At 37.8% G+C, this 13,505-nt stretch overlaps 1 protein-coding gene across 1 annotated transcript in view; it reads right to left on the reverse strand.

Moving 5' to 3' along the window:
- The window catches only part of LOC127617237 (BTB/POZ domain-containing protein KCTD8-like), a 65,722-nt gene extending 57,506 nt beyond the window's left edge, over nucleotides 1–8,216 (reverse strand). The window contains exon 1 of the mRNA XM_052089177.1: nucleotides 7,382–8,216. Coding sequence (XP_051945137.1) covers nucleotides 7,382–8,216 — 835 coding nt within the window. The remainder of the gene's footprint in view (nucleotides 1–7,381) is intronic.
- Nucleotides 8,217–13,505: the final 5,289 nt, after the last annotated feature.

The following is a 13,505-nucleotide window of genomic DNA, read 5'->3' on the forward strand; positions in this document are numbered from 1 at the left end:
TATTTGCAAACATGTCTGTATTTGTACAAATCGCTGCACAATCATTCAATCCCGAATTCCACAGATTCAAATCAAATGGCATTTGTTTGTGGTTAGTAAAATACATACACAAAATGTATCTAGTACATGAATAATTGTGTGTGCATTCATTAATAATAATGAGATTAATATCATTCCATAATTTTCAGGGTTTTAACCCAATAAATGACATGTTGACTTTCCATGTTTTATGGGGACTTTCCATAGACATAATGGTTTTTTTACTGTACAAACTTTATATTCTATCCCCTAAACCTAATCCTACCCCTAAACCTAACCCTCACAGAAAACTTTCTGCTTTTTACATTTTCAAAACACATAATTTTGTATGATTTATAAGCTGTTTTCCTCATGGGGACTGACAAAATGTCGCTACAAGGTCACAAATTTTGGGTTTTACTATCCATATGGGGACATTTGGTCCCCACAAAGTGATACACACACACACACACACACACACACACACACACACACACACACACACACACACAAATATGTATACACATACAACACACACTCTGACAACCATACCAACACACCCACACAATTTAAGCTGCATCATTTATTCAGTTGGCTTCATTTGTTCAGCTTGCATTTGCTCCACAGACTAACATGAGAAAAATTACCACCATCTGGTGGAAAATATTAAACATTAAAAGTTTGAAGCCAGGGCTCCGGAATGAATTCATAATATCATAGAATTCAGGATTTTCTGCTTTAATGGCGCTGAGATCAAATATTGCAGTTTTAATGGGTTTCAGTTTGGACATTTTTGTCCTGTAACTATTTAGTGTACACAGTGTATTTTATAGATGTATAACAGGAACTGAGGTTGAAATATCAAAATTCCCCCAAAAATACACACCTTTGGCAAAATTTGTGCCACTGGCATTAACACAGCCAAAATTATCGAACAAAATGTGAAAAAGACAAACGTGTCCTGAAGGTTGCACAAGGTTTAAGAAAGACTACCTAGAATGACTTAACTACAGTAATGAGAAGCCATCTATGGTCTTACCTGTGCTTATATGGCATTGCACTGTAAGTGTAAGGGCAAGTTTAAAAAGGGCAATAAATCTGGACCACCAAGACTTTTGGACAGATTATGACAAAGTTTTCCTCCTGTGTAATATGTGTTCTGTTTGAATGAAAAATGATTATAATAGGCTCATATAAATAAGAAGGTGCATCAACTTTTAAGAGGGGGAGAGAAAACTCGATTGGTCTGATTGACATCAACAACAAAAATAATGGCACTTGATATTATTCTTGAAAACCATGAATAAAACTATTTAAGATAAAAGAAAATGAGTCCCAGGCTACATTAAATCCCTTTTATTCTGTGCTGGCTCGCCACTTGATGTCCAATGTAAAATCTGGGTCCCAAAGCAAAACCAGTTGACAACCTCTGGTGTAGTTCTTCAGTAGTTTTGATATTTGATAAGAGCAACAGTGGCTTCAACATCCATTTTCATTTCTATTTTGTGCCATTTTTCCCAGATATGACAATTTTGTTCTCTTAAACACATGGGATGGAAAAGGTTCTTTATTCCTATATACTGCAATATACTGATTTTGCACATAAATTAAATTTGTAACATGAATGAAAACATGACATGACCTGAATTTATATTTTTGAAAGGAAGGACATTTTGGTATCACTTTAAAAAAAGTTATTCTTACTATTTATTACTGGTAACTTGTTATTTTTTATTTTTTTTTCTCTGTCATTTGTTTTCTCAATATTGCTTGTAAAGGTGAAGTGTCACAATTTCTGCATCACAGAAATGAATTTAAAAATAATGACCATTTTCAAACAGGATTCCCGAATACTTCCTCTGTCTGACATTAGTCATTAAAAAAAGTAGTCCCTGGCCCACACACAAGAAATTGCTTAAACCACTGTTGCTATGTTAGGCTGGTTGAGATGCTCAAACAAACAAAGCAAATATTCAAGATTTTGTTATGAAACAATCTTGCTTGACCACTATTTTGGAATATTAGTCTATGGTTGTTACATCCCTGTCTCTGCATATCAAGCTGGGAGGGCTGATATGCAGAGACAGGGATGTAACTACCCCCCCCACACACACACACACACGCACACACAGCCTCATTATCTGCGACATGCAGCAGTTGGATTAGCTCTTGAAGTTCCATTACCTTGCTTAAGTCTACCAAAGTGAGATTTTTTTCCTCCTAGACCAGTGGTTCTCAACATTTTTCTGATTAACGCCCCCCTACTTCATTCCCTTATCCCAGCCGCCCCCTAATGTAGCCTATGACAAATTTAATGAGCTGAAGTTTAAGAGCTCGAGCTTGAAGAGCTTTGCGCTCATGCAGTTCTGTACATTGAGCCGTATCCATCTACAGAGCCATATAGTTGCATTAGCCGAGGTTGTGCCTCCGTCTGTGTATTTGATGCTGCTAAAGCAGATATTTCATATGTGACGCTAGACTTCAAAATCAGATGAACTGCGGTACAAATGCTTACCAACCCGTATAATTGAGAACCATCTGATACACTCCAAGTCTAGATAAACGTTTTAATGCAAAGAGGAACTTGACGATAGATTTGATTATTATGACTGATAAATGCCCCCCATTTGTAACCTAACGCCCCCCTCTCTACTAATTTGCTCTCAGCACCCTCTTGCATCCTTTGAATGCCTCCTGAGGGAATGGTAACCGTTGAGAACCCATGTCCTAGACAGCCCTTCTTTTATTATTAGCATGTTTCCACAATTCTCTACTGGTCCACGCAGCTATACCTTATCTCAGCTTAAACACACAGGCACACGCAAACCCACTGAAACATGCTGAAATGTTTCAAACAGTTTGTAAGACATGGCTTCCTGTCAATCACAAATCAATGAAATCAAACTTGCAGTTTGGATGACCACATTCACATCAGCTCAGTCAGAGACTGCACACTGCAATGAATTATGGCTGACACCTTAACTCGCAGTCACTGCACTGGGCAGTGTGCGGAAACTAAGGTTATAATTCAAAAAAGCTATATATTGTGTCAAGTTGCATTGGGGCAGGTTTGAACTGATAACTATGAATAGTCAATCTTTTTTGATGGTTAATGAGGAAGCATTGATATCAAGGCTTCTTTATGATTGGAAAGAACTGGTGTGAGTCATTCTGGTGTGTAGTATACTATTCAGTATGTCAGGCCTGAGGCACACACTGTCCCACTTATGACACGCATTTACATGTACTGCAGTGAATTACAGCATCAAAGTCTGAACATATTGAAGAGGACTGTGTGTGTGTGTGTGTGCGTGTGTTGGTTCCATCAGGACCGTGAGACATCATGGCATCGGTAGTAGACCATAATGGGAAATACACTGAGCAGTAATATGGATACAAGCATCTTTCGGTAAAACACACAGCAAAGTGAATTGAACTTCATGTGTCTGAAATGAATCTGACCTTTCAGCTAAACCAGGTTTGTAACAGGACAAGGTGCTTCCATAGCACCTTTAAACTTTAACTAAAATTAGCATGTTTTGAGCCTTTCACAAACAGATATATTTCTTTAACATTCATCAAAGATGTCATCATCTCTGGCATAGATGACAAGAAACAACATCCAAAAATGTGATATTACTAGTATCATAGTGGACTTCTCTGAACATTTCCATTATCTCATAGTCAAGTCATTTTTATTTGTATAGCACCTTTCACAACACACATCGTTTCAAAGCAGCTTTACAGAAGATCAGCATTAACAGAAGATAAAACTGTAATGTCTATGATGTCTATGAGTCATCATTGTGTAGTTTGTAAAATAAGTAATTCAATAATAATTGTATTTTTAAACCCAGTGAGCAAGCTGGGACACAAAACTCCATAAGATGTAGATTACTGGAGAAAAATAACCTTGGGAGAAACCAGACTCACTGTGGGGGCCAGTTCCCCTCTGACTAACATCATGAATATAATGCCAATATTACTTATGTATAGTGAAAGTCACGGTTTAAAATTACTAAACTAAGTAAGTGTTATGGGTCAGTGTTTAAACGAGTGATTAATTACTTTGAAGTCACTAGTGGTGGTGGCGTAGTGGGCTAAAGCACATAACTGGTAATCAGAAGGTTGCTGGTTCGATCCCCACAGCCACCACCATTGTGTCCTTGAGCAAGGCACTTAAATCCAGGTTGCTCTGGGGGGATTTTCCCTGTAACAAGTGCACTATAAGTCGCTTTGGATAGAAGTGTCTGCCAAATGCATAAATGTAAATGAAGTCATCCTGGATTAACTGCAGAAGTTCACATAGATGCAATTGTCCTTGTTCAATTGTCCTAGTCTGACCATTTATAAGCCTACTTAACTTTAGCTAAATTCAGACTTTTATGTTTTCAAACTGTTCTCTCCAGGGTACACCTGAACCACTATAGAGTATCTTTCCTTGTAAGTCCTACAATACCCCTTGGTAAAAATTTTCAAACACAAATACTGGACTGTTGTCAATCAGCTTCAAAATGAATAGTTGATTTTATCTTTTAATATTCATATCAGAGTGCACTCAATTGATGTACTCATTGAAATATTATATTTTGGTAGAAGATCCCCCAAACCCCACTATTGGCTTTGTCTCTGGTGCCCCAATATCCTAATCCTTACCCAGTTTTGAAGAGACTGTTTTGACTTTATGACTTTTTTTTTCTTTAAGTATATATATATATATATATAAATCGATCACCCACATGATTAAAACCAACTGTCTAATATTGTTAGGTTCCCCTCGCCGCCAAAATAGCGCCAACCGCCATTCTCTGAATAGCATACCGAGATGCTATTCTTCTCACCACAATTGTACAAAGAGATTATCTGAGTAACAGTAGACTTACCGTAGATCAACAAGGCTTTTCAATCTGCAGAACTGCCACTGGATGTTTTTTGTTTTGTTTTTGGCACCATTCTGAGAAAATTCTAGAGACTGTTGTGTGTGAAAATCCCAGGAGATCAGCAGATACAAAAACACTCAAAACAGCCTGTATGGAAACCAACAATCTTGCCACGCTCCAAATCACTGAGATCACATTTTTTCCACATTCTGAAGCTCCTGACCCATATCTGCATGATTTTATGCACTGCACTGCTGCCACATGATTGGCTGAATAGATAATCACATGGATGATGGTTGGTGCCAGATGGTCAGACTGGTCTGAACCTTTAATTTTTTTTTACTTTATGATATTTTCTTCTTATACAAAGTATAATTGCTGCCAACTTAGACATTTTTAATAAATGTTTTAATAAATTAGCATTTCTTATGTCATTTTATTGCTATACTTACTACTGACACCATGTAAGTTATTATCTGGACCTTTGCTGGGAAGGAAATATAGAGAACCGGACCTCTTGGAACTTCAATTGAATGACAGCACCAGAGCGACATGGGATTAGAGAAGAACAGCTGAAGAGAATAAAAACTGAAAGACAGAGAGAGAGAGAGAGAGGGGGTAGATCTAGGGGTCTCAAGATTACTCTTAGGGGTCGCCAAGCATACTTAATTTTAGGTAAAATGAATATGACTTGTAGCTGTTATCAACAAATCTGTACTAACAAGACAGGGAGTCTTTCCTAGCTGTGGGAAAAATTACATTCATTACTGAAATGTAAAGAATAATAAATTACGTTTCCGGGCTGGTTGGGATGCTTGACCAGATCAATGTTTTGAAAGAGCATCAGAGCAAGTTTTTACACTTTTTGGGAAATATCAACCCACCAATGGCATACTTATAGTTGTCTCTGCAATTTTGCACGAGAAAGAAAAACAATTACACAATTTATTGCTTTAAAAATGTGTACGTTCTAATGAAGTACATAGTGTCGTGAACAGTGCTAACTCGTCAATGATATTACTGACAATTTTTTGTTGATGAAGCGTTTCTTCATTTTGTCAACGATAACAAAGACAAAAAGGAAAACATGCATAATGACGATAATCAAACTAGTGTAACTGAACTTACTGTTGACGAAAATTATGCAAAAAAATAGATTTTTTTAAATCTAGAAAGAACTGATCAAATAATCAAGTATGTAATATATTTCACCTTAAATAATAAATCAATTAATTTACTCAAACACATCCAATATGTGTGATATTAATCAGCTATATCCACAACAGAAATGTAATATTACACACTGATAATGAAACCAGTGAACAGGTGAACTTGAACTAAGTTACGCTCTAGTCAGAATGCGTATTTTACGTAGTGTATGTTGAATATGCAGTTTCCTTAAAAATGTGCTACGCGTAATGCGATATCCTAAACTAGAGGTCAACATATATCGTTCTTATGGAAAAATCCTGCCACTATATGCTTTTTGAAAATTGATGCTGATAGTTGCCAGTATTTAATTTTTTCTTAATTTTTCTGTGTTCCTCTGAGGTGAAATCCCTTCATCTGGTAAATATATAGGTTACAAAGATGCTTAATTTGGTGAATATTTACATGTAGAACATTGTAATGGAGCCAAAACTCTGCCACCACCCCTGTTTATGGACTGTTTTATGGACAAGTGATCGCTGATGATCTACAATTATTACTCCTCAGACAAATGACAATGCTTACTTTATAGTGATTCTATTGTAATACAGTGTAAACGATTGTAAGCGTGCATGTTTTGTTTCCCTTTTGTAAGCTGAAAGCACATACATTTAAAAATAAGAGTCCCCGGTTTATTTTGGGCTTGTTTCAAATGTATTATTTTTATATATTATGATTGAGATCTGGGATTTGACCCATTTTGTATTCTTGCAGCCCCTTCGTCTGTGCCCATCACTGTAAGAAAAGACTAAGAAATGCTTTTACCATTTATCAAATAAAACAATTTTAAAAACTATCAGCTGATTTATCTTTATTGCCTTTTCCACCACCTTAGTTATCGTTATTGACAAAATCCACTATCGGACGAACTCTCGCCTAAACTGTCTAAATGTGAGGAATTCATTTTTAATATGTTTGATCCACATTTACATAATTGTAAGTAGTTTATAATATTTTTCAAAATGTTTGAATATTTGGTTAAAGCTTGGTCTGAACAGTTTGATCCATGTTTTTGTCATATTGCACATTATTGTCAACTAAAATGTTATTTTTGTTGACTAAAATTATATGCAATTTTAGTCAGAGTAAAAGTTACTAAAAACAATGAATATGAAATATTGACAAAATGTAAAGGACATTTTCTTCAAAAAATAAAAATCATGACAAAAAACTGTGTGAATTTTAACACTGTTCGTGAAACTAATCCCTTGGGGAAAAGGCTGGGAACTACAGGGAAATTAATAAGCAGAGAAGGAAATGCAAGAGCTACTTACTGAAGAAGATGTACTCTGTGTAGCTACTCCAGATCTTGTCATCTCTGTACTGGTTAACAAATGCGGCCGTTCCAGTCGAGTTGCAGGCCACCATCTGGAACCCAGCTTCGCTCAACCTGTCAAATGCTTGCTCCAGGTAGGTAAACTTTAGGTAGAAGCGTGAGGTGTATTTCTCCGGCGGACGGTCCGGATCTCGACTTTCATTCAACGTGTCCCCGAACACCTCTTTCGCCAGAGCGATACGACCACACACCATGATCCGCGCCACACGACGGAACTTTGTGTCGGTTTGGTTATCCCTAACCATCGTATATGATCCCCGATAACCAATGGTAATAAACCCTGACCTCTTTTCTAGGGCGAAAGAGGAAATCGCGTAGTTGGTGGCGCTGTTTCCCATTCGAGTCACCAACTCGCTACTCTGGGAACTTTCCTCGATATCACTTTGGCAGCCCTCATCGTTAAGTGATCCTTGTTTGGCGACACGTGGGCCGAGAATTCTAAGCAGCTCCCCCAACTGGAAGTGTTCGGCTTCCCGCTGTAGACGTTCCCGCTCTGGAAAGTGTTCTGGTAGCACTAGCTGGCGGTCTCTAAGGAAGTCCAGCACGTATCGGAACAAGAAACCATCGCGGTCGATGAAGAAGCGTCCTCGGTTGTCGCGGGGAAGTTCCTGTGGGGTGTGGCGGGTGAACATGGTGTAGAGGGTGGTGTCAGGTACACTGATCAAGGTGGAACGTTTGGTGACGTACACCTGGCCGCCAACATTGAGTTCCACGACCTCCGGGTACGGACTGGTAACCTCACTGATAGGGAGTACGGTCTCCTTCATGGCCATGGTCCAAATACAAAGGAAACACAAGATGAAAGAATCAAAGAGAGAGGTGACTCTGAAAAGACATGAAGACCTCAAATAGAAGCAAGGAATTAATCCATTGAGGTCCAGCAGTCATGGATGTCTATCAAGGCTTCATCGCCAAAGATCTGCCAAAGTTTGAGAGGACTACATCGCTGCTGGAGAATGAGAGAGATAGACAGAAAAAGATGAGAAAGAGAAAGAAAAGAGGAGAAGAGAGGGAGACAGAGTGCTATCAAGTTTCCTCAGCTGCAGTACCACTGTTGAAGAAAAGAGCTGTGGAGTGGGAGATAGAGACTTGGTTTGGAGGGGGGGTGTGGAGAGAGAGAGAGAGCGAGAGAGAGAGATGCCACATGGAGACTCACATCATTTGTCTAAGGGATGCCACAGTGAGATCATCTATGGAACAAGAAAGGGAGTGGAGGTGTAGCCACATGGCTCTGCCTTTTAAAGAGACACTACACACATTTGGACAAGATCAACTTCTCGAACATGAATTCCCATCAAAGGATATGATCACAATGTAATATAATGAAGGATTATGGGTACTGATGTTTAAAAATCCATTAAATAAAATGGGAAGTCAACATCATGTTTTGATCTTGAAAGTTATTTTTGTGTGTGGAACTTGAACAGTATGTATGTGTAGAATAATAATATCTTGTGTAATTGAGTTAGACTCCAATGTATGCATGTTGTGGCACAGAGAATAATAAACAGGAATACAATGCAATTGTCTCATGGGCATAAACACAGATTATCTTTAATTCTCACATTATCTCTGCCAAAACCATTAAGACAGAGAAAGTGGAAGCGGAGAGAGAGAGAGAGAGAGAGCGAGAGAGCATTACATGAATCAATCCGTAGACTATAGCTCTATCTAGGGGCCATATAACGTTTGTCATGCAGGGTGAATGTTTGTAAAATCAGTACAATAATACACAGAGAAATATGAATATTTTATATTTAATACTAATTTAATAGTAAATTAAGTAAACTGAAGACAGTAAATCAGAATCATTTAACACATACTTTAAGGGAATATTCAGGGTTCAATACAAGTTAAGCTCAACTGACAGCATTTGTGCATAGTGTTGATTGGCACACAATTTAATTTCAACTTGTCCCTTCTTTTCTTAAAAAATAAAAAAAGCATACATTGCGGTTATAGTGAGGCTCTTACAATGGAAGTGAATGGGGCCAGTCAGTAAACGTTAAAATACTCATAGCCTCAAGAATTAAACATTATTCATGTTGACATGATTTTAGTGTTAGAAAATTGCTCAATAAAAAATTTTGTGCTAAATTATAGCCAATTTTACAACTTTGCTGCCATGACGATGTTATGCTGTAAACCCTAAAACTGTTGTAAAAGACGATTTAAACCATTTTACAGCTCAAATAATACACAAGTTTTAACAGAAGAATTATTGTTAGTGCTTTTTTAAAATTATAAGCTTCACATTTCTGCCTTTAAACCCTTAAAAAATTGGCCCCATTCACTTCTATTGTCAGTGCCTCACTGGAACCTCCATTTTTGCTTTTTTGTAGAGAAAAGTAGGGACGAGTCATTGCTTATTATGTAATCAACATTATGCCACAAATGCTGTTGATTGAGCTAAACTTGCTTTACCTGGAATATTCCTTTAAATCAAGATTTTCCCATTAGCAAATATACAGCCTATTCCAGAAAATGTACTGCACACACACAACCTTTCTGAAAATACTGGTAAATTTTGCTCTTGCAATTTCCTGTAATGAGTTGTATCATTACCTATACAATTCCATCCTGATGGTATGTGTGAACAGCACATGTGGAACATTTACCAGTGAAGACAACCCAATGATTTTCCTGTAATTTACCTGGTTGCATGTGTGAATGGGGCTAAAGACTTCCAATTGTTTTCTGAAGTTGCAAAAATTCAATCATCAAAATATGCCTAAAAATCAAGACTACCAACAGCTTTCTCAAATACACAATAAAGGGGTAAACAAGTACATTTATAATAAATCTCTATACTTAGGTCTCAGTGGGTCTTCAGTTGGACTTTAAAGCCTGGAACTTTGGGAATTATGGACAAAGCTAGTTTTCCTTTTGTGTAAAATCTGGTCTCTTCTAATGCTCTCTGATTGTTAAAAACAACTGGTATTGCGTGCCTTCAAATTTCAAGAGATGAATGAACTTGAATCAACAAAATCAACGAATAGAGTCCCAATTCAGTCACAATGTCAGAATAATTTAGCCCTATATAAATTAGGTGTTAACTTTTCATTTTTATAAATGTTATAACCTTTGTTGTGAACACCAGTACATCTGCAGATCAACTCATAATCAATACCTTCCAGTTGAATGAGCATTTCAGTGGGACAACATATGCAATATTATTGGTAATTGCACTTACTTTGTAATATTATAACAATATCACTTTTGTTTTGGTTTTGCTTTTGTCTTTACATTTTTCATTTTATAGGCCCCAGACACCCACCCCCTGATCGGTGCTACTATATGAGGTGTGGGTGCCACCAACTGTAATACTACTCTCAAATGTTAGTCTGGAGCCCTAGAATGAAGTATTCATCTCATGAGTGTGATCATGATTATATACAGATGTTTCAAAAATGCTATTCATTTCTTAATGTGTAAAACTATTTTAATGAGGAAAAATTTGTGCACCTTTAAGCGCAGCGCTATGCAATACATCATAAGTGCAAAGTCAGTGAGCATGGCCTTGAAGTTTTGGTATTTACATGCAAGGATACATCCAAGCTTAGGCGCAAGTGGGTTTGGACAAAGTTGCGTGAGCGGAAAGCGCGAATGGGCTGAATCAAGTGCAATTTCGTTCTGAGTTTCTTCAGTTTTTGTGTCGTCTGCATCCTATAATATGTACCGTAATTTCCGGACTATTGAGCGCACCTGAATATAAGCCGCACCCACTGATTTTTAAATAAAATATTATTTTGAACATAAATAAGCCGCACCTGTCTATAAGCCGCAGGTGCCTACCGGTACATTGAAACAAATGAACTTTACTCAGGCTTTAACGAAACACGGCTTGTAACAAAAATAAATAGGCTTTAACGAAACACGGCTTGTAACAAAAATAAATAGGCTTTAACGAAACACGGTGTGGCAGCGGGGGTGTTGTCAAGCGCCCGTCCGGGAGAGAAAAGCGGTAAGGGCGCTTACAGCTGAGCTAAATTATGTCTAACACCGGTGTCTAATTTCAGTAATCATGGGGAGAGCGGCATAAAAAGGCAGCAGCCACAGAGCTGAGAGAGTGACACACGTCAGTCTAGTGTTGGTGCATAGAAGAATTGAGAAACTTTATAAAATTTATTGTAAACATTGCTGTGGCCATTAAAAGCCTTACCTGGAACGTCAAGTGCCCTGCTGAAAACTGTCACACTGGTGCCCGTGTGACAGTTTTCCAGTTTTCCCAAGAAGGACACGTGAAGCAGGGCACTTGAAATTAGACACCGGTGTTAGACATAATTTAGCGCAGGTGTAAGCGCCCTTACAGCTTTTCTCTCCCGGACGGACGCTTGACCACGCCCCCGCTGCCACACACGGCTTGTAATAAAACATTTGCAGTAAACAGTAGCCTACCAATAAAGTCATTGGTCACTATCTTCCTCGTCCTGTGCACTGAAACCACTGAAGTCATCTCCTTCGGTGTCGGAGTTGAATAGCCTCAGATTTAGTTGTCTTTTTGCACTGAGTCAATTCCTTACGCTGTTGATTCCAACGTCTTATCATCGACTCATTAAGACCAAGCTCCCGTTCAGCAGCTCTATTTCCTTTTCCAACAGCCAGATCAATCGCCTTCAACTTGAAAGCAGCATCATATGCGTTTCTCCATGTCTTTGCCATGGTGAGGGTGACAAAATTACTACCGTAATCAGAATGATGGGAAGTTTGAGCGCGCTCGATTTAATCTAAACAGTAAACAAAAATTTGACCTTAACCCGTTCGGCAATTTCAATTGGTCTAATGAAAGCTTCACGCCGCCAAAAAACTGAGCACGTCACAGAATGTTTTTTTTTTATATATAAAATTTGAAAGGGGGAAAAATCCATATATTAGCCGCGTCATTGTATAAGCTGCGAGGTTCAAAGCGTGGGAAAAAAGTTGCGGCTTATAGTCCGGAAATTACGGTATCATTCCCTGTCAAGCACCAGCAAAACAAAAAAAAAAAAAGAAAGCACATTCAAAAGAAGTTGGTATAGTAAATGGGCTGTACGCATTGAATTTAAAAACATCAAACATGAAACATTAAAAACAGAAACATGGCCTTACGTTCTTTTGCGTATTAACTGAATCCTTGTTGAATGTCAGGCATATTTCTCTGACAGTGACACACTCCTTATAGGACTAATTGGATGTGGACACTTTATTCTTTATGTTCTCTCTCAGTTACAGTAATTGTTTCATCACTTGCAAACGTTTATGATTTCTTTCTACCGTGGAACTCAAAAGGAGATGTTAGGGAGAATGTTAGTTTAGTTTCAGTCACCATTCACTTTCATTGTGTGGAGAAAAAAAAATGCAGTGACAGTACACGGTGACTGGAACTAACATTCTGCCTTTCGTCTCATTTTGTGCTTCACAGAATAGATAAATTCATCCAGATATGAGGTTGAGTAATGATGACAGAAATTTAGTTTTGAATGAACTGCCCTTTAACTACTTGTTAAAGTTTTTGTTAAAGGTACCTGCCAAGAACAACAACATAAATGTAATTCATCACATGAATGCATCTCGTCTTGCTGGGAAACAAGTGAAGCGGAGGACCATAATTAGTCTAGTTTAAAAATCATTCCATTGGAATAAAACTTGAGGTAAAAATTGATAAAGGTAATCCCATGAGAGTTTGTGGAGATTGTTTTACATTTTCAGATGTTTTTGAACATTTAACCCCAAGAGCCCTTCAGAGCCCCAAAGCATCCAGTAAACACACTCGACAAGTTGAGCATGAATAAACCATCTATAATGATTCTAAGGTCATTTTAAGCTATTCCTCCGCTGATGCACATAAATAAGTGTCATGCACAACAGCACTGCTGCTGAAAAAAATCCTAGGGGAACCACTGCAGAGTGTTACCTTTTTTTTATTATTATTATGCTACAGTACAAATATTTCACATGCCAAGTAAAGTGCCAGACAAAAAGGTTTACAAAATATTGTAAACAATATTGGAAATGGAAATATTTTCCTGGTTGCGATCGTTACCTCTCCAATTCCCACGGCAACTATCACTGCCTCAAGTGTT

Source organism: Xyrauchen texanus, chromosome 23 (genome assembly GCF_025860055.1).
Source record: "Xyrauchen texanus isolate HMW12.3.18 chromosome 23, RBS_HiC_50CHRs, whole genome shotgun sequence".
In the NCBI taxonomy this organism is placed as follows: Eukaryota; Metazoa; Chordata; class Actinopteri; order Cypriniformes; family Catostomidae; genus Xyrauchen; species Xyrauchen texanus.